At 37.6% G+C, this 27577-nt stretch overlaps 1 protein-coding gene and 1 pseudogene across 1 annotated transcript; both read left to right on the top strand.

Moving 5' to 3' along the window:
* Window positions 1-745: 745 nt before the first annotated feature.
* LOC138994296 (UDP-glucuronosyltransferase 2B31-like) lies at window positions 746-8947 on the top strand (annotated as a pseudogene).
* Window positions 8948-10649: 1702 nt separating this feature from the next.
* UGT2A3 (UDP glucuronosyltransferase family 2 member A3) lies at window positions 10650-26540 on the top strand. The gene is made up of 6 exons (XM_070395582.1): window positions 10650-11373; window positions 16890-17038; window positions 21864-21995; window positions 23209-23296; window positions 23704-23923; window positions 24359-26540. The coding sequence occupies exons 1-6, from the start codon at window positions 10650-10652 to the stop codon at window positions 24636-24638; spliced, it is 1593 nt and encodes a 530-aa protein (XP_070251683.1). The 3' UTR covers window positions 24639-26540.
* Window positions 26541-27577: the final 1037 nt, after the last annotated feature.

Genomic DNA, 27577 nt, shown 5'->3' on the forward strand with positions numbered 1-27577 from the left:
ATAGAACTCTTCTAAATATTTGAAATAATTTCAAAGGAAAAACAGAAATAACACATGGTCATTGTAGGTAATAATGTTAAATCATGCATTTAAGCTGAATTTTCCTCAGATCTACTCGGTAACACGTATAACTGATAAAGGTTGGTAATTATTGTAGAGTGAGAAACCTTACAAAACAAAAACAGAAAAAGACAAACATTCCGGGATGGAAATACATGGAGGATATGAACAGGCACTTCACAGAAGTAGAAATGGCCAATAACATATCAAGGATGGCAAAGGCCCTGATTTCAGGTAAAGGTAAACTGAGCCAGTAATTGTTACCCACGAAATATTTACCAAGCATAGGAATCTATCCGGAAAGAGGCCGCCTTGGCTGTCAGAAAGTACTCACTTGAGGGCCCAAGCTGCCCAGGGGGAGGAGGCGCTAAGTACCTGGACACAGAGACTGGCAGCGGCCTTCCAGCTCAGCAGGAGCCAGAGCAGCTATTTCCTGGGCCGCCTGGCGCCCAAGCCTCCAGGCCCCGAGGTGAGACTCCCTGCTCAGCAGGCTGTAGTGCTTCTGAGCTGGGCAAGCACCCACAGCTGCAGCCCACAATGGCGTCCTTGTTAGTCCTTGGCTGCAGTGGGCTCCACTGCCCATTGTTCTGCACCTGGCAGCAGCCTGTGCAGGCGGCCTTGGCCTTGTGGACTTCGACACAGTAGAAAGCTGCTAATTGGTCCGCTAGGCACTGCTAGACCCAGCATGAGTCCTCCAGGCCAGGGTCTTAATAGAGGGGTGAGTAGGGATGGGGGGGGTGCACCTCCCAGCACCTGCACCTGTGCCTGCTCGGTTCGGCCTGGAGCTCGGGCCCCACCTTCCCCCCTGACGTCAGCCGCGCGTTCCAGACTCAGGTTGCTCCCTGGCCAGCTACCTGTGGCTCAGACAACGTGCCCATTTGCTACCTGGTCAAGATGCCTCCCTCAGGGCTGGTGCTGGCCCACCAGCCTCTCGTGTTGGCCAGCGTCACATGTTTCAAGGGCCAAAACGCAATCTACCACTATGACACTGGGTCTTGCCATGGCTGGGTCTTAGCTCTGCTCCCTCCAGCTGCGCGGATGGCAGGGTGCTGGGTCCTACCCGGGGTCCAGGCTGCCTGCAGAGGCCGAAAGTGTTGAGATCACTGCAGGGCTGGGCCTCTCGGACACTGGCAGCCTGTTGCCCTTGGAAGCCTTCAGACTTGCAAAACTTGGAGCAATGGCTTCCCTGGCTTCTCAGCCACCTTAAGCGGCACTTCCTGCAGTTACTGAGCACAGGAGAGCAAGTGTTTGTCACCGACTAAACCACAATAAGCGATTTCCGGATTCTTGGTCACCCCACCCCGAGAGGCCTCAAGTGGAGGTGGGCATGTGTTGTGTGCCTCATGCCCTACACATCCCTTTGAAACGTTTGGAACTAAGAGATGCAGAGAGCACAAAACCCTTAGGACAGGAAATCCCAGAAAGCTGTGAAGATACTGCTGTCTTTGTCAGCAGCCCAAGAGTTAGACTCTTTAACGGTCCAGCATGTTATGGGGCCTCGTGGCACATTAGCAGTGGCTGCCTGCAGTCTTCCCCGAGTGGCTCAGCCTCTGCAGAAGAGTTCCCTTCACCGCATCCATCGCCTACCAAACTGAAGGCGTCTGCAGGACACGGAGCTACCTGCCATCCAGACGGGATGAGTGGGTTTGGAGGCTTTGCAGCTCTTTCCTTGTTCATCTCCCCCACCAAGGAAGGCAGGACCCATTTGGCCAAGGGCCGTCTGCATCTTCCCTTCTAAGGAATTGGATTTTTTGTCTCTGGTGCACATAAGGTACAATCTTCCTGACACCACTAGGTGGATTTTTAGCCTGTAAGTCTGAAAGGACCACAAGCTCTTCTGCAGCTCTTTACTAGCATTTGCCAACCCCCATGGACTGATTTGAATACTTATTTTCCCTGAGCCATTTTCCAACCCACCTCACTTTCCTGCCTTCCACCACTCTTGGATGAATGGATGTTGTAATTCTAGCTAATTTGTGTCCCTGTTATTTTTGTGTTTTCTGTGAGGCACATATATTGGATGTGGGAAGTAAAGAAGCACCTCAGTTTTTCCTGGTCACTGCCTTTATAGCCATTACTATCTTGGTTCTTGTCACTCAGGTTAGGTTTTGGTCTCTTGCTCCACTGCAAAAAAATAACACAAAATAAATCCTGAAGACATGGAACAGGAGGAAAGACCACACAGCCATATCTGCAGGGTTTTGAGGAGTGATTTTTCTTCCCCTTGAAGGGAAAAAGCTTTTCAACTGGTACATTTGAAGTTCCCAACTACAAGAGGTACCATTTGGGATGAGTGCTACTGCAATACAGAATGCTCAGCTGAAACTTATTGGTCTGCAACTTACTGTTGGCCACCATCAAATCTGTCTGGGGTTTCAAGGGAATATTGGGTGCTGCAAATAGGAACCAAAGGGGTAAATTTATTAAATCCATTAAACCTGTGATTGGTTACTGTTTTCTTGCAACTTTAAAGAAACTAAAAATGGGGGAAGGGGCAGATGTCAAAACACTTGTCCAATTTTATATTTTGAAATATATTTTTATTTATTTCAGAGAGGAAGGGAAAGAGAGAGATAGAAACGACATTGGTCAGCAGCCTCCTACACATCCCTTACTGGGGATCGAGCCTATATCCCAGGCATGTGCCTTTGACCTGAAGTAAACTTGATACCTTTAGTCCATAAGCTAATGCTCTATCCATGGAGACAAACCAGCTAGGGCACTTGTTCAATTTTAAAATGTCACAATTAAACATGAGCTAGTTTCAATCAATCTATCTATCAATCAATAAATATTGTGTGTGTATCTTCATGTGGAGTCTAATAATTATGACAAGAACAGTATGACATGTCTTTGTGTCATCATCATTGCCTAATTAGTCATCTACCTTTTTCTTTTTCCACTTGTGCTCCAAATGCTATGACTTTTTCCTTTCAGGTGGAGGATTTATATTTTAGCTTTCTGACTGATTTCTCTTTGGACATAAGCATGAGCTATGGTAAAAGAGATCAGCCATTTGAAAAGAAAAGGACATACAGAAAGCCAAGAGACATATGAAAACATGCTCAAAGTCACTAATCATCTGAGAGATGCAAATCAAAACAACAATGAGGTATCATCTCACACCTGTCAGAATGGCTATCATCAACAAATCAACAAACGACAAGTGCTAGAGAGGATGCGGAGAAAAAGGAATGCTGTGGAAACAATATGGTTTTTCCTCAAAAAAATAAAAAATGGAACTGCCATTTGACCCAGAAACAACAATCAGAAAGAATATATGCATCCCTATGATCATAGCAGCACAACTTACCATAGCTAAGATTTGGAAACAGCCTAAATGCCCATCAGCAGATGAGTGGATTAGAAAACCGTGGTACATCTACACAATGGATTACTACACCGCTGTAAAAAAAAGAAGAAATTCTCACCATTTTCAACAGCATGGATGGAACTAGAGAGCATTATGCTAAGTGAAATAAGCCAATCAGTGAAAGATAAATACACATGATCTTACTCATTTGTGGAATACAAAGAATATTATAAACCGATGAACAAAAATAGATACAGAGGCAAAGAAGCATCGAACAGACTGTCAAACTACAGCGGGAAGGCAGGGGAGGGTGGGGGGGGTAAGAGATCAACTTGTATGCATACATATAAGCATAACCAATGGACGGAAGACACTAGGTGTGGGGGGTGAGGACATGTGCCGGGCTGTAGGGGAGGCCGGGAGGAGATAAATGGCGGGGGGGGGGGGGGGGGGGGGAGGAGACATATGCACTACTATTTGTAATACTTTAAACAATAAAATTAAATTTTAAAAAAGATAAAAGAATCATGTTCCCACCAGGATGCCTATGAAGTGATTTCAGTTCTGCTGCTGCTACAGCTGAGTGGTCACTTCAGCCCTGGGAGTTGTGGAAAGGTGCTGGTGTGGCCCACAGAATACAGCCATTGGATCAACATGAAGACCATCCTGGATGCACTTGTCCAGAGAGGTCATGAAGTGACTGTTCTGACATGTGCAGCTTCAATTCTTGTTGATCCCAATAAACCATCTGCTAGTCGATTTGAGGTTTTTCCTACATCTTTAACAAAAAATGCTATGGTTTCTTTTTTCATGAGGCTGATCAATAAATGGACATATGATCTGCCAAAAGATACGTTTTGGACACATTTTTCACTAATGCAAGAAATGTTTTGGGAAGGTTCTGACTTTGTTGAAAAGCTCTGTAAAGATGCTGTTTTTAATAAGAAACTTATGACAAAACTACAGGAATCAAGGTTTGATGTCGTTCTTGCAGATGCCGTTGGAGCATGTGGTGAGCTGCTGGCTGAGCTACTTAAAATACCTTTTGTGTACAGTCCGTGCTTCTCTCCTGGCTATAAAATTGAAAAGTACAGTGGAGGACTTCCATTCCCTCCATCCCACGTACCTGTTGTCTTTTCAGAATTAAGTGATCAAATGACATTCATGGAGAGGGTAAAAAATATGGTCTATGTGCTCTATTTTGACTTTTGCCTGCAATTGGTCCCAGAAGAAGTGGGACCAATTTCTGAACGAAGTACTAAGTAAGCTATGTTTTTCCTTGGTAGCATGAATTCCTAATTTTCCCAGTGCTTTGGAAGATGAGTTGGTATAAATATTGAGAGGAATTTGTCTTTTATAAGTGAAATGATTAAATATTCTCTAATAATAAAGGCATAATATGCTAATTAGACCGGACAGCCAAATGACCTTCTGGATGTCCTTCCAGACGACCTTCCAAACAAAGTCAGGGCTGCGAGGGCCAAGCCCCTTGCACAAATTTCATGCATCGGGCCTCTAGTAATATATAATGACCTTTTAATCTCACAAACACAGAGAGGGTGTTCCCCCCAAAAATGTATACAAACTTTTTTCTGATAGTTCAATTGATGTTTCTTTCTTTTCAGATTTATCCCATTGGAGTTAATAATGATTCAAAGTGTGTCTATATTTGTGGGACACCCTATATTACAGAAATGCTTTAATTATAAGGTTAGTTTCAACCCTGTTTACACTAGTATGTGATACTCCAGGAAGATAGAGACCCCAAATTAAAACACTGAGGAGTTCCATCAGCAATCACATACCCATTCTTCTTTGTTTTTTTGTAATAGGCTTCATTTTTTTAGAAGAGTGTTAGGTCCACAGCAATATTAAGTAGAGATTCCCCATATATGCCCTGCCTCCTTATTGTCAACATTCCCCAGCAGAGAAGTATATTTGTTACAATTGATGAAAATATACTGAATTATTATTATTATGTAAAGTCCATAGTTTATAATATGGTTCACTCTTGGCATTGTGTATTCTGTGATTTTTGGACAAATTTATAATGTATGTGTCCACCATTATAGTATTGTAAAGATTAGTTTAACTGCCCTAAAAATCCTCTGGGCAGTGGTTCTGTCCATTTATCCTACATATCAATATTACTATAATTTTTTTCTTCAATAAATGCATTAGAAATCTCACTAAATATTTTCATCAAAGCACAAATGTAAATTGAGGAGTTACATATTTTTAGCACAATGTCTATAGACCATTGGGAAAATTGTTTCCATTTGTTTCTCTTCAGTTTTCTTATTTAAAATTAAACTGATTTGCCATACTACCTGAAGGAGTCTTTGACAATGGAGAAATATGAGTCTGTCTCAGATAGGAACCCATAACTCGAAGTTTTTAATGATTACATTGCTTCACTAAGGGCTTATAAATCATCTGTTTTAAAGGCCTAAAATCTGTTGAAGGGTAGATAATCAAATTAAAAGTCTATATTTTTTGAAAACTATATTTCTCCATTACAGACAAAATTAAGGGTGAGCACATCTATTTCCATACTTTATGAAAGCTTTCCAGTTTTTTGGCAAATATTTTTATCTCACATACAAATATTGTTAAGCTCTGAACATGAACCAAATGCAATAGTTTCCATACTCTCATAGATCTCACAATTTACTTGTAAAATCTGGAAATAAGAGAAAAGCTTGCTAAATTGTAGAATCTAGACTGAATATTCTAGGGAAAGGCATTTCTGTGTGTATGGTAGGGTTGCTTGACTTAGGAGTTGAAATCACTGTTTACATTTGCATTCATTAATTTTGAAGCTTTACAGAATAAACAAATGCATACTTAATTCTTCAGTGCTTAAATAAATGTTTATGATTCAGAATGTACTGATGTGATATTAGAGATAAAAGTCTATATAAATAATGTGTATGTGCATATACTGTATTTTCAAGCCAATCACTTTTATTTGTATTTTTTATTTTTATTTATTCGTATTTATTTTTTAAATATGTTTTTATTCATTTCAAAGAGAGAGGAGGGACAGGGAGAGAGAAAAATATTGATATGAGCGAGAAACATTGATCAGTTGCCTCTTGTGCAGGGACATGTGTTCTCACCGGGAATCTAATAGGAACCTTTCAGAGCACAGTACGATCCTCAACCAACTGAGCCACACTGGCCAGGGCTAAGACAATCACTTTTTTAAAAATAATTTTTCTTTAATTTTGTTAACATAAATATCGTGCAAGCATATATGGTACAGGGGGTCATAAGAAAATTTTCTTTTTTTTAATTCTTTATTGTTTAAAGTATTACATATGTCTCCTTTTTCCTGCATTAACCTCTCCCCGGCCACCCCAATCCTCAAAACATGCCCTCACCCCTCCTAGTGTCTGTGTCCATTGGTTATGCTTATATGCATACAAACAAATCCTTTGGTTGATCTCTACTTTCCCCCACCTCCCACCCCCCACATTCCCTTCTGAAGTTTGATGGTCTGTTCGAAGCTTCTCTGCCTCTGGATCTATTTTTGTTCATCAGTTTATGTTGTTCATTATATTCCACAAATGAGTGAAATCATGTGATATTTATCTTTCTCCAACTGACTTATTTCACTTGGCATAATGCTCTGCAGATCCATCCATGATGTTGCAAATGGTAAGAGTTCTTTCTTTTTTACAGCAGCGTAGTATTCCATTGTGTAGATGTACCACCATTTTTAAATTCACTCATCTGCTGATGGGCACTTAGGCTGTTTCCAAATCTTAGCTATTATAAAATGAACATAGGGGTGCATATGTCCTTTCTGATTGGTGTTGTTGATTTCTTGGGATATAATCCTAGAAGTGGTATTACTGGGTCAAATGGGAGTGCCATTTTAATTTTTTGAGGCAATGCCATGCTGTTTTCCACAGTGATTGCACCAGTCTGCATTCCCACCAGCAGTGCATGAGGGTTCCTTTTTCTCCACATCCTTGCCAGCACTTGTCGTTTGTGGATTTGTTGATGATAGCCATCGTGACAGGTGTGAGATGGTATCTCATTGTTTTGATTTGCATCTCTTGGATGATTGGTGACTTTGAGCATGTTTTCATATATCTCCTGGCCTTCTTTATGTCCTCTTTCAAAAAGTGTCTATTTAAGTCCTTTGCCTATTATATGATTGGATTGTTTATCTTCCTTTTGTTAAGATATATGAGTTCCATATAAATTTTGGAGATTGGCCCTTATAGGATATGACATTGGCAAATATGTTCTTCCATGCAGTGGGCTTTCTTGTTGTTTTGTTGATGGTTTCTTTTGCTGTGCAGAAGCTTTTTATTTTGTTTGTTTTCTTCCTGGTTTTCATTGCCATAGGAGCTGTATTGGTAAAGATATTGCTATGACCTGTCTGATATTTTGCTGCCTATGTATTCTTCTAAAATTTTTATGGTTTCATGTGTTTTTTTCTCTTTTTGCTTTTTCCCCTTCAGGAAGACCCACTACATTATTAGAGTTAATGAAAAGCAGAAATATGGTTTATTCAAACCTATTGGGATTTTGAATTCCCTCGCCCACTCTTGCCACATTTTGAATTTGTTGGAGGCCTCCACTGCAAACCTGCTAAGCCTCTGCTGAAGGTAAACCTATTCATGTTTTTTCTACTTTGATTATTTTGCACTTTCAGTAGCAATGATTCTGTGTTCTTCATTCCGAATTTCTGATCACACGGTGAGAGATGTGGGAATCTGGGTCAAGTGACAATTAGAAACTCATACATTTTATACTATTTCAAGAATCTGAATGCCATTATCATTACCAGATAAATAATTATACTTGGGAGACTTTGGAAATAGGGTCCGTTAAATTAAGTTCTTTGCTGTTGAATATATAACAAAGTGTCAATCATTCATTCAAAGAACATTCTTAGAGTGACTAGCATAGTCCAGAGATAAGTGCTGGATAAGAGAGAAATAGTGAAAACACAATTTCTGTGCATAAATGCCTGACATTCTACTTGGAAAGATAGAATATAAGTAATAAAAATCGTGTGAAGAGTAGTATAATAGGGAAGATCACAATGCTCAACAATATCCAGCAGGGATTATAGAAAATATTTCATATCTTTGATAATTAAGTGGGACCTGAAAGCTGTATACTAATAGCAGAAGGAGTGGGAAGAAAGGAAGACACAAAAGGTAATGCCAGAAAAATAATAATGACAATTCCCAAGAAGTCCAAGTTTAGTGTATCAGGAAGAGGCTGAATAAAGAAGCAGATGATGCTGGAGAAGTAAATTAGAGATAACTAATTATAAGAATTTTGAAGAATCTAATGAAAGTATTCAGGAGCCAATGAAAAGGGGGAAAGGGAGTAAAATGGCAGAGATATGATCAGATTCTCTTTTTCACAAAGCCCTCAAACTGCAATCTCTGGATTGAATTGCATAGGGACAAGAGTGGAAAGACAGACAAAGAGGAGGCTGTTGTGAGAATTCCAGCAACAAATACTGAAAAACTACACATTAAAGATGTGAAGAAATCTACTCTTATAGTTATAATATCAACCTCATATTTCTATTCAGTATAAAACATACTTTATATGTATAATAGAGGTCAAGTGCATGAATTCATGCACCAGTGGTGTCCCTTGGCCTGGCCTGAGGGATAGGTCCAAAACCTGCTCTCCGACATCCCCCGAGGTGTCCTGGATTGCGAGAGGGTGCCAGCAAGGCTGAGGGACCCCACCAGTGCACAATCAGGGCCGGGGAGGGACACAGGAGGTTGGCCAGCTGGGGAGGGTCCACAGGAGGTCTCCAGGGCACATCCAGCCTGTTTCACTCAGTCTGAATGGGCCAGATCGCAGCAGCAAGCTAACCTACCACTTGGAGCATCTGCCTCCTGGTGGTCAGTGAACGTCATAGCGATGGATGACCAGTAAACTATCTGCCCTCTGGGGGTCAGTGCATGAGCAGCTTTACCATATCATTAGCATATTACACTTTGATTGGCTGAACAGATAACCAGATGAGCGGACACTTAGCATATTAGGCTTTTATTATATAGGACTAGAGGCCCAGTGAGCAGATTTGTGCACCGGTGGGGTCCCTCAGCCTGCCTACACCCTCTTGCAATCTGGAACCCCTCGGGGGATATCAGGTGGCCGTTTTTGGCCCGATCCCCACAGGTCCAATTGAGACAGGAGGGAACCCAATCCTGTGCATTGAGCGTCTGTCCGCTGGTGGTCAATGCACATCATAGACACCAGTTGACTGGTCATTTGGTCGTTTAGGCTTTTACATATATAACTCATATTTACTGTTTTTAATCCATGTTTCAGGCTATAATAGTATCATGTTTAATTTATCAATACACATTTTAATCAGTTTCCCTTCTTTTAAACTCTTGCTTTTGTATGTATTCTATGTTTAGCTGCCAGAATTATTTGATAAAGGAAAAATTTGATCTTGTGATTTCCCTTCTTTAAAATTTGAGTAAATAACTTTTGCCTATAAATTAAAATTGAAACCATTCTACACTACCTATTGTCTCCTTTTTCAATCTAACTTTTTTCTATAACATACTTCCCAAAACTTTCTCTGTGATCATACACACTGGAATATTTCCAAATACACATGAACTTTTCTCATTCCTCTATCCATTGTGAAATTTGTCCTTTGCCACACTCTGCCTAGATCCTACCAAGGCTTTCATTTCACCTCATATGTTACATATTTTACTACAGTTGTTTCCAATTATTCCATAAAGGATTATGTTTTTTCTCTGGAATTCTGAACACCCTGTACTAGTCATAAGACTCTTAACAAAATATTCCCCATAGGTGTCCAAGCAAATTATTTGCTATTTCACATAGGGAAAATGATATAGAATATGTTTTCACCTAAACCACTTGCCACCTTCAAACTCAGAGTGGAATGGATGTTGGGGTGTGTGTGTGTGTGGGTGGGTATGTGTATGTGTCTGTGTGTGTGTGTGTGTGAGAGAGAGAGAGAGAGAGAGAGAGAGAGAGAGAGAGAGAGAGAGATTAACTTTAGGCAGTTCCTATTTGTTATTTTCCTTATTTCCAATCTGGAATTTGAAATAATCTTTCCCTGATATCTTTTTTATTTCTGTTTTATTCCCCCAATAAACATTAACCTTGCATATAATGCAAAAACGTTTCCTTTAAAAGTTAATTTTTAACTTGTTATGTTTTTATTGCCATTTGATCTCTGCACTAGGCAGAAACACCCTAAAACCTCTGCAGAGCAGTGTGTGACAGAGCTGCTGACATGTTACCCAAGAAGTGGGCTTTGGCAGTTCTGCTGCTGCAGCTCTGTAGTGCTGGCTGTGGATTCTGTGGAAAGGTTCTGGTATGGCCCGTTGACATGAGCCATTGGCTTAATATAAAGACCATTCTAGAGGAACTTACAAAGAAAGGACATGAGGTAACCGTGTTGACTTTTCCACATACTAAGCTCATTGACTACAGGAAACCTTCCTCATGGAACTTCGAGGTATTACATTCAGAATATCCGAAAGAATTAGCAGAGAAAGCACAAGACAAATTTCTGGATGTAATTTTGAATGACTTGCCAAACTTAACACCCTGGCAATCCACAATAAGATTGAATGATGTTTTCATTGAAGTAACTGAAAATTTAAAAACCCTGTGTGAGAATGCAGTCTACAATCAGACACTCATGAAGAAGCTCCAGGAAACCAACTACGATGTAATGCTCATAGACCCTGTGTTGCCCTGTGGAGAGCTGGTGGCTGAATTGCTTGCAGTCCCTTTTGTGCTCACATTAAGAGTGTCTATGGGAGGCATGAAGGAGAAACACTGTGGGAAACTTCCCACTCCACCTTCCTATGTTCCTGTTCAGATGGTGGGACTTACCGACCGAATGACCTTTCTGGAAAGAGTAAAAAATACAATGCTCTCCGTTTTCTTTGACTTATGGATCCGGGATTATGACATTCATTTTTGGGACCAGTTTTACAGTGAGGCATTAGGTAAGACATTTTGCTTTTTATTTTAAACTTGTTATCAAAAGAAATTTAGAAATCTAAGTGAATGAAAGGAATACATTTTAAAATATCTGTCTTCCATTTAAAACTCTACCAGTAACAGTAATCAACTGGTTATCAAAAACTAAGTGGGAATGGGAACAAAAAATCTCTTGCCATGGTTACTCTGTCTTTATAGTCATCAAACCACTTCTCATAAGACAACTTGATACTTGTTAGGAATGTTTGTCATATTTGGATATTACATAAATACAGTACATTGAGTTTCCATATTAGAGGAAGTTATAGCTATTCTTGGTGAAGACAATATAATGTTTATCCTAAGAGCAAGATAACCTACATATCTGATAGCAGTAATGAGTTAAAATATTGTTATTAACAAATATATTCTATTTAATCCATCTATATCCACTCCAAACATTTTTTATAATTAGTGATGATTACACTCAATCTTATACCATTTTTACTAGAACAGGGTGTCAACCACTCTTTTTGACTTTATTGTTGAGTGTATTACAAATGTTGTCTCCTTTATTCCTTCTATGCTCCCAACTGCCCAGTTCCTTCCATGCCTAGGCCTTCACCATCCCAATTTCTGTGTTCATGGATAATGCATATCCTATATAATAAAAGGCTAATATGTAAATTGTCCCCTTGGGAGTTCAACCGACCTGGAATTCGTCGCACACTATGACATGGGCTGACCACCACGGGGTGGCGCGGAACAAAGGCAGACCCTGGCCAGCAACCAGAAGGCCCCAATCGACCCTGAGTGCTGGCCAGGGATAGGAACCCTACCCGTGCACAAATATACATAAATTCTTTGGTTAAACTCTTCCCACCACCCCATTCCCCCCTTCCCTTTAAGATTCATCAGTCTGGTTCATGTTTCCATACATCTTCTTGTATTTTATTCATAAATGTATTGCATCCATTAGTTTCCACATATAAGTGATACCATGTGATATTTGTCTTTCTTTGACTGGCTTATTTTGCTTAGCATAATCACCTCCAGGTTCCTCTATGCTGTCTCAAATGGTTATAGATCCTCCTTTTCTACAGCTGCATGATATTCCACTGTGTAAATGTACCACAGCATTTTTATCCATTTCTCTACTGATGTGCACTTGGGCTGTTTTCATATCTTACCTATTGTTAATAACAATGCTATGAACATAGGGGTGCATACATTTTTTCTGATTGGTGTTTTGGTATTCTTAGGATATATTTTAAGAAGTGGGATCACTAGATCAAATAGCAGTTCTACTTTTAATTTTTTGAGGAAATTCTATACTTATCTGTTGATTTATTGATAGTAGGCATTGTGGCAGGTATGAGATGATAGTTCATTGTCATTTTTATTTGTATTTCTCTGATGATTAATGATGTTGAGCATTTTTTCATGTATCTTGGCCATTTATGTGTCTTCTTTAGAAAAGTATCTATTCATGTCCTCTGCCCAATTTTTTAATTGGTTACTTGTCTTCTTTTTTTTGAGTTGTATGAGTACTTTATACATTTTGGAAATTAACCCCTTATCTTGTATATCACAGACAAATATGTGCTCCCATACAATGGGCTCCCTTTACTTTTTTATACTGGTTCCTTTTGCTGCGCAAAAGCTTTTAATTTGATGTAGGTTCATTTGTTTGTTTGTTTTTTCTGTTTTTTGTGCCCTAGGAGATGTATTCGTAAACGTATTGTTACATGAGATGTCTGATATTTTTTGCCTATGTTGTCTTCTAGGATTTTTACAGTTTCATGAATTACATAAAAACCTTGTATTCATTTTGAGTTTACTCTTGTGTATGATATAAGTTGGTGGTCTAGTTTTTACTGTTCGGCATGTACCTGTATAATTTTCTCAACACCATTTATGAAGACACTGTCTTGACTCCACTGTATGCCCTTGCCTCCTTTGTCAAATATTCATTGAGCATAATGGCTTGGGGCGATTTCTGGGTTCTCTTTCTGTTCCATTGATCTATATGTCTGTACTTGTGCCAGAACAAGGCTGTTTTGATTTGCTTTGTAATATAACTTGATATCTGGTATTGAGATCCCTCCAACTTTGTTCTTCTTTCTCAAGATTACTGCAGCTATTTGGCATCATTTTTTATTTCATACAAATTTTTGGAGTATTGATTGTAGATCTGTGAAATATGTCATTGGTATATTAATAGAAATTGAATTGAATCTATAGACTGCTTTAGGTAGTATGGACATTTTAATTATGTTAATTGTACCAAACCATGAACATGGTATGTTCTTCCACTTGTTTATATCTTCTTCTATCTCTTTTATCAATGTCTTATAGTTTCCTGAGTACAGGTGTTTTACCTTTTGGGTTAAGTTTATTCCTAAGTATCTGAAATTTTTTCTTGCAATGATAAATGGAATTTTTTTTTAGTTTCTCTTTCTGATAGATCATTATTGGTGTATAAAAATACCATTGAACCTGGCCAGTGTGGCTCACTGGTTGAGCGTTAACCTATAAAGCAGGAGTTCACAGTTCCATACCCAGTCAGAGCACAAGCCCAGGTTGCAGGCTACATCCATAGTAGGGGGTGAGCCGGAGGCAGTAGATCAAGGATTCTCATCATTGATGTTTCTTTCTCTCTCAATCCCTCTTCCTTCTTCTATGAAATCAATATATATTGAAGAAGAGTAGTTAAAGAAGACATCCCTGTCTTATACTTGTTCTTAAGGGAAATGGTTTTAGTTTTTGCCAACTGAGTATGGTGCCAGCTGCACATTTGTCTTATATGGCCTTTATTATGTCAAGGTGTGATTCCTCTATTCCCACTTTGCTGGGAGTTTTTATCTAAAATGGTGTCAGATTTTCTTCAAACACTTTTCTGCATCTATTGATATAATCATGTGCTTTTTGTATTTCAATTTGTTTATGTATTGTATCTTGTTTGTTGATTTGTGAATATTGTACAGCCTTGCATCCCTGGAATAAATCCCACTTGGTCATGGTGTATGATCTTTTTAATATGTTGCTGAGTCTTATTTGCTAATATATGTTGAGTATTTGGACAGGTTCATCATGGCTGGTCATGAAAAAGATTCCTAGGATACTTTATATTTCTTGGGGGAATGCTACACAAAAACCTAAAAAAGTAATTAGAAAATCCTAAAAGACTTTGTGTCTTGAGCAGTTAAAGAGAACCACTAATTAATAGGTTGATATACACCTAATCAACCTATTTTTAATCTTTGCCTTTTCTGCTTAAAATGCTTTTATTTGCAATTTCATACACTTAGCTGAGAGCTGAATCAATCAACTCAGAAAGGCTTCTACTTCAACTATCTTTGAAAAGCACAAACAAGAACAAACAAAAGATCATATGATCTAATTTAATTCACTGAATATCAAATTGTTTCACAGAACTAATGTTCAAAGAAATCAACTTAAAAAAACCTTTGGGCCTGGCTAGTGTGGTCAATCTATGAACCTGGATGTCACGGTTAGATTCCGGGTCACGGCACATGCCTGGGTTGCAGGCTAGATCCCCAGTGTGGGGCATGCAGGGGGCAGCAAATCAATGATTCTTTCTTATCATTGATGTTTCTTCTCTCTTGCTCACTCTCTCTCTTTGAAATCAATAAAAATATATATTTTAAATCCTTTTATATACCCATGATTTAAACTCAAATGTAATGATTTGCTGTAATTAATTAACTCTATAATCATTATGCATGCTGGGAGCACACTACTTACTAGGCTCTATAGATATAGGAAAAAATTGCAAGAATCTTGGCTCAAATCTACCCTCAGTAGCAACAGAAAACTATAATATATCTTGCCACATTTTGGCATGGTAGGATTATGAGTAAAGACCTCTGAAAAGCCTTAACTTGAGAAAAAGGACAGAAGCATTATATAAGGAGGAGAAAAAGAGCTTCTTCTATTAAACAAAAATTGTACTAATAATGTTTTCAGGCAAGAAGTCTTTAAAATTAAAAAACACCCCCACTTAACTCACTTAAACTAACAGATTCATTTGATAATAATATCTACTTGGTAGCTAAAATTTAACTCATTAATTAACTTAACACACATATATTTAGAATTATCCATTTTGATTATATAATTCAATTTTATGTAAATTATATAACTAAAAGAAATTGGGTATTTGTCTATTTAATTTCAGTTTTATGTCCATAATTCTTCTTATGTAACATTTCAAATACAATTTATGAAATTATTTACAGTTTGTTTTATATTAAATTCATTTTCATTCTCTTTCCATTTATCCCTTCTATACCCATTATTGTGAAGCATTACTTTAAATGTAGAATTTTCCTAATTGCTTTAAGTTGTCTTTCTAAAATGAGGCTAAGGTCATATAAACTAAATCACTTAGGCAGGAAAATGATTAATTTAAATAAGATAATGACTAATAAAAATATCACCTTGAGTTTGGAATCAAGGAAGGATTTAAGTCTCAAAAAAAGTAGACATCCAGAGGGCAAAACACATTAATTCAGAAGCTAAGGGATGGAGTTGTAATCTAATCTCTGGCAATTTCAAACTGAGTGTCCTTGGTCAAAATTTCATTATCAAATTATAGCCTTCGGACTAAATGACTTTACATTAAAAAGTAATGAATATAAAATGAAGCTTTCCTCCCTGGGTTTATATCACCATCAACTTTAATTAGAATCTTAAAGTGAAAAGGATTCTCACCTGTTTTTCTCCCTTCCTCTCAGTTATAAAACATGTATTTTTTTATAAACAGAAATTAAAGACTTGGTTATTTGCAATTATTTATTCTTCTGCATAAATACCTAAAATTAATACCCTAAATACCCTTCAAAACACATCAGTGAGGCAGCAATAAAGTAAGACAGCAGTAAAAAGTTGTGTGATAACTGTAGTATGTATTTGTGAACCACACATCCCAAAAAAGGGTCGTCATGAGTATGAATTATTCATGGAGTTCTTACTAATAAAATAGTGCCCCATGAATTGAAGTGACGAGATATAACACAGAAGGATGAGGTCGACTGATATTGATGGGATTCTATAACAATATGAGTAATCCTGAAATTAAAACATGCTGGAGAGGTCATGGACATATTCTTGACTAGAAGACTAGAAACCATTGTGGGGTAATTTGGTGCAGATATTGTGGAGCTAATCTATCATCTGCCATTCAATTGGAGAGAAAAAACTAGCAATAAATTAATTAGAAGTTTGGAGTTGTGTTTAAATGTTTGGTTCCTTTTATCTTGTAAAAAGAAACTTACAAATAATCTATTTTCTTTTTTTAACTTTCATTTTTATTTCTTTCATCTTTATTTATTTTTCTCTTTCTTTTTTTTATTCCATTTGATTATATTAATGCCTCATTTCATTTGACATCTAAAAGCATATCATTCTAGAAGACCTAAACTTAATTTTCCCTTGAGAGCTAATCATAAAGTTAGTGGTGCAATTTTCCCATTTAACTTATAGTCTATTTCCTTTTACCCAACTTCTTTTTTTCCAGGAAGACCCACTACATTATGTGAGACTCTGGGGAAAGCTGAAATTTGGTTAATTAGAACATATTGGGATTTTGAATTTCCTCGTCCATATCTACCTAATTTTGAATTTGTTGGAGGATTGCACTGCAAACCTGCCAAACCATTACCTAAGGTAAGACTACAGCATTGATGGATTTTATGTACCTTATGATGTGATACCTGATTTCCTTTTAAAGCTTACAGTCTTGGTAACAGTAACATGATGTTGAATATCATTGGATGGCCAACTCTATTTCCATGCCAAAGGATTCTTGTGAGTTATTAATAGGTACTTTAGGTATTATATTGGGAAATCCGGCTAAAAAAACTGGCGTGATTGAAGCACATCTTAAAATATCTTTTTTTTAACAATATGGATAATTGATAGGAGCAACTGGAAACGGAAGCCATGAAAATCACTAAGGAGACTGCTGTAGTATTCTTCATAAGCATGATAAAGTTATGAAAATGGGCATATACTATGAAGGATGAGAGATAAACATGCTTTCATGAGACACTGGGATAAGTTCCACACTATTTACTGGGTGAGAGGGGAAGTAAGAGTTAAAGGAAGAAAAGGAAATAAAGATGACTCTTTGATTTTCATTTTGAATGTTTATTTGATAGTGATGGCTTCTACTGAAATAGAAAACAGAGGATAAAATTTTTTTGAGACTAATTCAATGAGTCCTACATTGTGACTATTTACTTAAAGGAACAAGCGGAATTTTCAGGTAGAATTTTCTATAAGTCATTTGGGTAATATGACACAGCAACATACAGCAAAGGAAATAGGGGAGGTCACCAGCATAGAGTTCAGGAAAATGAGAGACCCAAACTTGGCTTCATTCTTTACCAACCTGATGACAGGTTTCTTTTGGAATAAAAAAGATGATTGTATACCACATTCTTAAGTCTTCAAATAAAAAAAATGTGGAGTGTCAGGGATCTTAAAAGAAAACAGTATTGAGAAACAAATGACTAATAGATAAGCGTTACATACATACTGTGTTGAACTATCAATAGTGAGTGAAGAGGAAACCCTCATTTACTTATACTGCGAGAAGATTTTAAAAATCCCTTTAGGAAGTTTTCAGGGTACATGATGTTCGTAGGAGATTCTTGATTTATTTTACAGAAGGCTCTAAGAAATTGAAGGCTCCAGCATGAATTGCTATCCAGAAACTGTGACTTGCAGTGTCTGACATGGAGCCAGAGCAAATGCTGAAAGACAGGCACCAGTTTCAGAAAATCCTCATTCTGAGTGTAGTCCCACAGAAACGTTGAGAGGATAGTAAAACTGAGAATATTAATGCAGAAAAATCATCAAAGCAGAAAGTGGACCTATAGTCTTTGCCAACTGTACCTACCTGCATCAGATTGCTGTACTTGCAAAGGAAAGACTACTAAATCATTCTGAATTTCTAGCATCATATCTATTAAAAAAACAAGTCACAGTTGGAAGATGGAAACTAACTTATTGGGAAGAAAAGAAAAATTTGGTTTCTGTGATTAAGAGGAAGCTTTAATTGTCGTAATCCCCTGCGCCCCCTTTTTGTAAGTATAAGAAACTTCAGAATAACAACTTATTACTGGAGTTGCAGAAGAAAACATATTTCACTTATTTTTATTTAATCAAAATACTTATTTAATGAGTGTATTATGTACATTTTTTTCTCTGATTGTCCTTAAATTTTTTTAAATCACCTTCAAAATAAACTGTTAAAACATCAAAAAAAGCAAAAACGATGATGACAGGTCCTCCAATCAAGAAGACACACACACACACACACACACACACAAACACACACACACACAAACACACACACATTTTATTCAAACTCCATGTGTTTGGGAAGGTGAATCAAAATAATAACAAAATAATTTCTGTGGTGCCAAATATGTCCTCCTAATATTAATGAAGCCGACATCATCTCTTTTCTGGTCATTTAATAGCCTTTAATTGGGGAATATGTGACTCCAGAGTTGCCACAAAAGCAGTCACAAGAAATACATGATGCATGTCTAGAGGATGTCATTCTCATAGAATATGATCTGACTGGGCCCAAACCCAGAGTTTCCCATGGCCAACTTGTACAACTCTAAATGGTGAGGCAGTTTAATTTACAGAAGTAGCTATGTATCAACTCTGTGCTAAGGCTGAAATTAAGAACATTGGAGCTAATGTTCACTGAGTTGGGAGTTTTATACATCAAAAAGACAGGCAATCACTATCTCCTAAAAGTAATTTATAACTATAGAGCTGTTTAAATATGTTATATCTCTTTTTCCAAAACATTACTATTACTATTCTAGAGGCCCAATACCCCTGGCTGTCGGCACTGGCTTCCCTTTGGCACCGGGGACCCAGGCTTGCTTCCCTCTAGCTGCCAGCAGTCACCAGGGACCCGGGCTGGCTTCCCTCCAGGAATGCGTCGGCACCCAGGACCCTGGCTGGCTTTGCTCCAGCTGCTGGCAGGCATCCGGGACCCTGGCTTCGTTACAGCCTGGGCTTTGTCTGGAAGAATGTCTGGTCTAATTAGCATATTACCCTTTTATTATTATAGACTAGTAGCCCAGTGCACAAAATTCATGCACATTAAACGGGATAAATTGCCCTAACCGGTTTGGCTCAGTGGTTAGAGTATCGGCCTGTGGACTCAAGGGTCCCAAGTTCGATTATGGTCAAGGACATGTACCTTGGTTGCAGGCACATCCCCAGTGGGGAGTATGCAGGAGACAGCTGATTGATGTTTCTCTCTCATCGATGTTTCTATCTCTCTATCCCTTTTCCTTCCTCTCTGTAAAAAATCAATAAAATATATTTTTTTAAAAAGGGAATTAATTAGCGGAGATATTTTAATATTGCTATTTGCCCTTTTTCTATAATAGAAGTGTTAGAGATGAAAGGAAATTAGTAAAATGTATATGAAAATAATATATAAATTTATTAATAAATAAACAGTAACAAAAGGATATAACAACAACAGAGGCATGTTATAAAAACAACAAAAACATGATATGAAAACAACAAAAACATGATATGAAAACAACAGTGATGCAAACAATGACTGATAAAGTGATTAAACTTATTCTAATATCTCCCTCCCTGTATGCCACATTAAGAGTGAAAACACTTTCAGAGTGCTTGACTAATTTCCCTTGTGATGAAGTACTTAGAATTTTAACTGTAACATCACATGCTCTTCAAACTCGAGAGAAAGCAACATATAACTGACCATGTGCCAAAACGGGTTCAGGTAGGAACATGCCTACTCTGTCTAGAGTTTGTCCTTGTGATTTATTAATAGTCATCACAAATGCTGGCATCACGGGAAACAGTCATCGAATCAATTTAAATGGGAGGCCAGTGTCAGATGGGGAGAAATTAATTCTTGGAATCAGAACAGCCTCTCCCTCTGCAGATCCTGTTAATACTACAGCTTTGATAATGTTAGGTCATAATCTTTTGATAATAAATCTGGTACCATTACAAAGACCCCATTTACTGTTGAGATTTCTCAATAACATGGTGATTGCACCCACTTTCAATTTTTATTTATGACACGGCATTCCCAAAGGAGTAATACTATTAAGAAATTCAATGGTAAAATTTTCTTTTTCAGCACCATCTGTGGAATCAAAGGAATCATCACTCAAATATGTGTGAAAATCTCCATGGAGTATATCCAAAATTTCTTCATTTAATTTTTGAACATGCTCATTGTTTGGACAAAGAATTGCACGTTTAGATATATGTTTAATATTATCTATAGCAGTGGTTCTCAACCTTGGCTGCACATTAGAATCACCTGGGAATCTGTTTAAAATCCTGATTCCTGGGCCTCATCCTCCGGAAATTGTTTCTTTGTTATGGGTGGGGCCACAACATTAGTAACAAAGAAACAGAATTAAAACTTTATTGTGTGGAGCCGCTACAGAGTTTTGGACAGGTTCAAGCCTTGGACTCATGAGAGGGCACAGTCATCTCATTGCCACGTGCAAGTCCTATCTTGGAGGGAAGGGCCCTTCCAGCACAATGATAGCCAACAGCTGTAGTTGTAAGCTTGAACCTATGGTCCGAACACTTGGCCCCACGTGCCTGAGTGATGTAGGCTTGATAGAGTTCAGGTGCATGTAGTTGAGTAGGATTGAAACCCAGGAGAATGTTGTAAACATCTTGGTCATGCCCTTACTTTGCCTCCTAGCATCTGCTATAAAATAAAGGCATGGCTGTGGGAGTGGTCGCTGTCTCTCAGAGAAGCAGCATCCCACCAAGACCTGGCTTTCATTCTCTTGTCTGTCTTTTCTAAACCTTTCAGCTGTCCCCACTCTGGTTCACCCCTGGCTGTGCTGGCGCATGGCACACTTTAGAAAGATCTGCCTCCACGCTCTGAGGGCGGGTTCCTGCCTCAAACCCCGCCCTTACAGGAAACAGCTCTGGGAAACAGCTTGGGGGAGGATGCAGCCTCTGACAAGAAAACCCCTGCAGGACTGACTTCCTTCCACTTGGTTGCAGCGGATCTTCTGGACGTGATGAACACCACCCATGGTTTTTATATAAGTAGATACCACAATTCTAACAAATATCTGCTTAGGCATAAAGGAAGACTTGAACGTGAAAAATTACTAATGAAGCCATAGGCAGATCAACACATTAATGATATATTAGATGTAAACTGTAACTTTATTGGGGTGACATTGGTTAATAAATTTATATAGTTTCAAGTGTACAAATCTATGATACATTATCCGTATCTTGTATTATATATTTTCTCCTAAAGAGCTTAGGTGGTTAATGTTAAGCACCATTTTTCTTGAAAAGTGTCAATGATTTTTTAAAAATCTAACCAGGCCTCTGACAATTCCCTTGAATATTTATTTTAGAAATATAAGAGAACTTTATTTTATTCCCTAAGATACAGTATATCTATGATACAAAGAATTTTTCTCTACAGGAAATAGAAGAATTTGTCCAGAGCTCAGGCAATGATGGTATTGTGGTGTTTTCTCTGGGTTCAATCATCCAAAATCTCACAGAAGAAAAGGGCAATCTTATTGCCTCAGCCCTTGCCCAGATTCCACAGAAGGTTAGTACAACCTTTAATCCTGCTGGGCTGGTGTCTTTCCCACTGAAAGTTGAATCTCATTTTACACTTAACATATCAGGTACCAGTATTTAGTAAACATTTGTAAAACATTACAATAGTGAGTGTAGGCATATTTGCACCTTGCTTGCTGAGCTTTCTGTTACAATCATTTGTTTTCAATGAAATAGAGATAAAAACATTAAGCACCATTTTTCATGAAATCTTAAGGCCTGCTCTAACAACTCCCAAATAGTTCTGAAGTGCCTTTACTCCAAGACCAGGAAAAAGGAGAAATGAAATGGCAAACATAGATATGAAAGCTGCATAAGAATATCCTCCATGTCTTTGTTTGTATTAGGACTTGATTCATCATAGTTAAGCACAGAAGTAGAAGCCTAGATTCACTTAGCATTTTAATTAACATTTTCTAGAATTAAAAGGCCATGGGAATGTTAATATAGTCTAACACTTTGCATGTCCTAATTTATAATATTCAGTTCATTTTAATGTTATCACCACCATCCTAGATTACTGCTCTTTTTATATTGCTATTTATAAAACATCCAACAGCTGTTTGTTTGTTTTTTTGTATATTTGGTTAAATTCCATAAAATTCTATAAAAATTATATATAAATGCAAATATGATAATTGAAGAAATGAAACCAAACAATATACTTCACCAAACTTTGGAATATAAGCAAAAGCACTACCTTATTTTTACTTTAAAATAAAGAAGTTGTGGGAGAAAAAAGAAATAGAAAGAAATGGAGGATGAAATGATAACCAGTCATCCAAAAAATAAGTAGTTAAAATCTAAAGCAATGTTTGTAAGAAACACTAATATGAAGATAAAGCTACGAGCACCAGTGATAAAAATTATATGGAGGTCCTGGGCCATAAAAATTTTAACTCCCAAACTCTGACTCATTAGGCTATCATGGCATTATTTTCTAAGTCTTCACTTATAATCTCACTCCTGGAAGTTCTTAGTGATAATAGACAAAATGATATCTGGCAATTACCACAAACTCGTTTAAAAAGGTTGTTATAAAGAGCCCCACTACTTCTTTGTGTTTATAGAGTACACTTCTATACTCCCTTCTCAACTATCACCTAAAGTAGAGTAGATGCATGGTGTATACAAACTCTACAACCTTAAAACGTCATTATCCTGTGGTATTACTTGTGAAGTATATTCACTGTCTTCCACAGGTTTTATGGAGATACACAGGAAAGAAACCAGCCACATTAGGAGCCAATACTCAGCTCTATGACTGGCTACCCCAGAATGATCTTCTTGGTAAGACTAAGGAGAAGAAAGGCTATATAGTAGTTGATGGACAAGTTGATCAATTCTTTAACAGCTAATAATAACATAAAAACTAATATCAACAAACAGTTAACAATAGTAAATATTTTTCATTTTACCTCTAATTCAAAAAGATATAATTAAATATTTGACCATTAATTTTATAGATTCATACTTGCTATGAATTTAGATAAGAGTTTCAGGAACACAGAGGGAATTAATGCCTCCTTTTCCTAGGATAACAATTTTCTGTGGTAGCAGTGCCCCACAGGAAATACTGTAGAAAATAATGCCTTCTTCAATAACTTATCCCATAGATCTTCCTCTTCTGTCTCTGCTTTTCTGTTCATGCATTATAATAAAATTTTCACCCACTTCTCATCCTATCCCCACACTAGGTCATCCAAAAACCAAAGCTTTTATCACTCATGGTGGAATAAATGGGATCTATGAAGGTATCTATCATGGGATCCCTATGGTGGGAGTTCCCATGTTTGCTGATCAGCATGATAACATTGCTCACATGAAGGCCAAAGGAGCAGCTGTGGAGGTGAACATGCACACAATGACAAGTGCTGACTTGCTCAAGGCCTTGAGAACAGTCATTAATGATCCTTCGTAAGTACTACTTCTTTCTAAAGGATTACCATTGATTGTATGAAGCACCATACAAGAACATGTTAGGGATCATGCTTACCTTGCAATGGAACTTTTCCCATAATCTTGGAACATTCACAATCTTGGTCTTGGAAATCTTCTGGAAAGTACAATTCATACAATGTCACACTTCCAACTCAGAAAAATTGGGCTTCAATTAACAACTGTTTTATTCTTATTGTTTTTTTTATGCCTGCATTTAACTGCATTCAGTTAATAATATATTTATTTCACCATCTCCCTACTATGTGTGTTAAAATTCTATACAATGAGCAGTGTTCATGTAACAATTCTGTGGCCCTTAGTTTAACTTTTATAACATGTGTCATGTCACAAACAAAAAAAAAATTTCATTCATTTCTTTCTTTTTTGCCTTGTTCCTTATTTGCTTTCCAGCTATAAAGAGAATGTGATGAGATTATCAAGGATTCACCATGATCAACCTGTAAAGCCCTTGGATCGAGCGGTCTTCTGGATCGAGTATGTCATGCGCCACAAAGGAGCCAAACATCTGCGGCCAGTTGTCCACAACCTCACCTGGTTCCAGTACCACTCTTTGGATGTCATTGGGTTCCTGCTGGCCTGTGCAGCATCTGCTATATTCTTGATCACAAAATGTTGTTTATTTTCTTGCCGAAAATTTGGTAAAACTGGAAAGAGGAAAAAGAGAGAATAGATCTTTCCAACTTAGGCAAAGTTCTGAGTGGACAAACCTGTTTCTTCCTGCACATGCTTCTTGTTTTCAATTTTCAAGTTCCTCTTTTTCAGCCTAAAGAAACAGCCTAGAATTCCCCAAGATCATTCACTGGTGATCATGTCCCATTCTTCCTTTATAGGGTATGTTTACCCTCTTCCTCTTTATCCACTTTCTGGCACAGGGACATTAATAACTCTAAAAATTCTATTCATGATATCACTATTTTAATTGCATAACCTTCAGTGATATGACGATTGCTGGAGATAACAAAATATGAGCCCAATTTCATGAATGTGGGGATCTGAGAATAATACAACCAATCATATAAACAGGGAAATGTCTTCAAATGTTAGTTTGCTATGAAAATAAGATTTCTGTTTTAAATAAAAATAAGCCTCTCTACTTACCCAATGTTATTAGGATTAGGCCAAAATTGAAAATAATGATGATAAGACATCCTGCTTTGGAATGTTTACAAAGTTTCTATAAAGCTCAGCATTGGTCTGCTCAGGTGCCATAACAAAATACTACAGACTCAGCGGCATAAGCAACAGAAATTATTTTTTCACAATTCTGGAGGCTAGATATACAAGATCAAGATGCCAGCAGGGCCTGGCTGCAGTGGCTCCGTGGTTGAGCATGGTGGACCTATGAACTAGGAGGTCACTGTTCCATTTCTGTCAGGGCACATGCCTGGGTTGCAAGCTCCATACCTGGTAAGGGGCGTGCAGGAGGCAGTCAATCAATGATTCTCACATCATTGATGTTTCTATCTCTCTCTCCCTCTCCCTCTCTGAAATCAACAAATATGCATGTGTATATGTATATATATATATATATATATATATAAAAGAGATGCCAACAGAGTTGGTTTCTGGTGAGGCCTCCTTGCTGACTGTAGAGAGCAATCTTCACCCTTTGTCCTCTCATGGCCTTTCCTCTGTATGCCCCTGGTAAGAAAAAGACGCCTTATGTCTCTTCCTCTTCTTACAAGGATACAAGTCTTCTGGGATTAGAGTCCACCTTCATAAGCTAATTTGTTTGTAAATATCTTGTTAAAGGTCTTATCTCCAACTATAGACACATTGGGAGTTAAGGCTTCAATATATAAATTTGAGAGGGGTACACACTTTAGTCCATAACAAACTCTACCAAAAAATTATGACTGTTTTTACTTTAATCAATAAATATTTCTGTGTGCCTTTTATGTACTAGGGAAAGTTCTGAGCATTTCTTTAGACTATAAAGATAACCAATGGAATGATTTTTTCCCCCAACAAGTGAAAATGACAGTAATGTTTTAAAAGTAAAGAGATTATTTTCGAAGAAATAAATTAAAGAATTATAGAAGAATTGTTTTATTAATTTTAATGAGATTTTTAAAGACCAGTACAATTGATAATCTGAAAGTTAAATGTCAATTCATTATATTTAAAAATCACTGGTATTCATAATGTAAGTAATCCTATATAATAAAGAGGTAATAAGCAAATTTATCCTCACTCCATCACGCCACAACAAGATGGCTATGCCCACAATGGAGGCAGGGTTCCTGTAACACAATATGGCTGTGCCCACAGCAGAGGCGGGGTTCCCATAATGAGCCATAAGGAAAATCAGCAGGGACCTGAGACTGCGTGGCACCGGGCCAGGTCGGGGGACCTGAGGATGCGCCACCCAAGCGGTGGGGCTTGACAGGGAACCTCAGGCCGTGCCCTCAGCCCAGCAGGGCTTGATGGGGAATCTCAGGCCACATCCCCATCCAGCAGGGCTTGAAGGGGCACCTCCGGCCATGCACCCCATCTGGCAGGGCTTGACGGGATACCCTTGCACAGATTTCGTGCTCCAGGCCTCTAGTTCTGTCATAAAGAAATAGGTGTTCCTCTTACTATCAAATAAAAATGATTATCAAAAATATTTTCGTATTTTTATATTAAGAAAAATCATTTGATCAATTTTCTTTCAATGAATATTATATTCTTTTAAAAGCAATCTTTATATAGAATCCAGCACTTTGAAAAGAGTGTGAAAAAATATTTTCAGAAAAGAAGATGTTATCTTCCATGCTATACTCAATTGTGGAACATTGCTCCTCACAATAAGATTTTTAAGTGTTCAGTAAAGTAACCAATAATTCTATCTTGGAAATAGGTGAAGAACAGAGCTCTTTCTATAAATTATAAAGCTAGAGACAACATTGCATGGAAGACAGAAATCTAGAAGTCCTATCTGTCTTTAACCTCTTCTCACCCTCCTGATGCAGAAGCACATAAGTAAAATATTATGTTCATAATATTATTTACTTTTCTAATCAAGTGATATGCTGATTCCTGGGGAGTGCACAAAATATGGGCTAAATTCAATGGATGTAAGGAACTCAGAATAGAAAAATTAACAACTTGCAATAGATGACAAAAATCAGGAAAATTTAGTATCCTAGGAGGTTAGTTGTCAGGATAAACAATGATTTCCTTTTATCAATAAAAATGAGCCCTTCTACATGCTAATGTTACTGGGATTAAAGTATGAACTGATATAACAAGGATAGGGCCAGACTCTAGGAAAGGTTTACTATATTTTCATATTGCTCTTCTAGATAATTCTGGCCTACATGCTGCTTTAAGATGACCAATATTTTGTGTATTACCTCCACCTGTTACTGCCTTAAAAAATTAAGAAAATTAGAATTTTCCCAGATTTAAAAAAATAGTCAACAATATGTTAAAGTTAAGCAGATTATTTTAGAAGTAATTATAAAAAAATATAGAAAAATTACTAATTTTGTGAAACTTGTAGTTAACAGTAACTGATTTCCTCTAGTGCCGTGGTCGGCAAACCGTGGCTTGTGAGCCACATGTGCCTCTTTGGTCGCTTGAGTGTGGCTCTTCCTAAGCCTTAGGAGTACCCTAATTAAGTTA

Source organism: Myotis yumanensis, unplaced genomic scaffold (assembly GCF_028538775.1).
Source record: "Myotis yumanensis isolate MYYU_CA2020_CCGP unplaced genomic scaffold, mMyoYum1.0.hap1 SCAF_1, whole genome shotgun sequence".
NCBI classification, from domain to species: domain Eukaryota; kingdom Metazoa; phylum Chordata; class Mammalia; order Chiroptera; family Vespertilionidae; genus Myotis; species Myotis yumanensis.

Bases quoted from the DNA above. Each gene is read 5' to 3' on its own strand.
- UGT2A3 (XM_070395582.1), top strand. From the start codon at position 10,650: ATGTTACCCAAGAAGTGGGCTTTGGCAGTTCTGCTGCTGCAGCTCTGT. The intron at 17,039-21,863 runs GTAAGACTACAG...TTTTCTCTACAG, and splicing joins CTGCCAAACCATTACCTAAG to GAAATAGAAGAATTTGTCCA. The intron at 23,297-23,703 runs GTAAGACTAAGG...TCCCCACACTAG, and splicing joins ACCCCAGAATGATCTTCTTG to GTCATCCAAAAACCAAAGCT.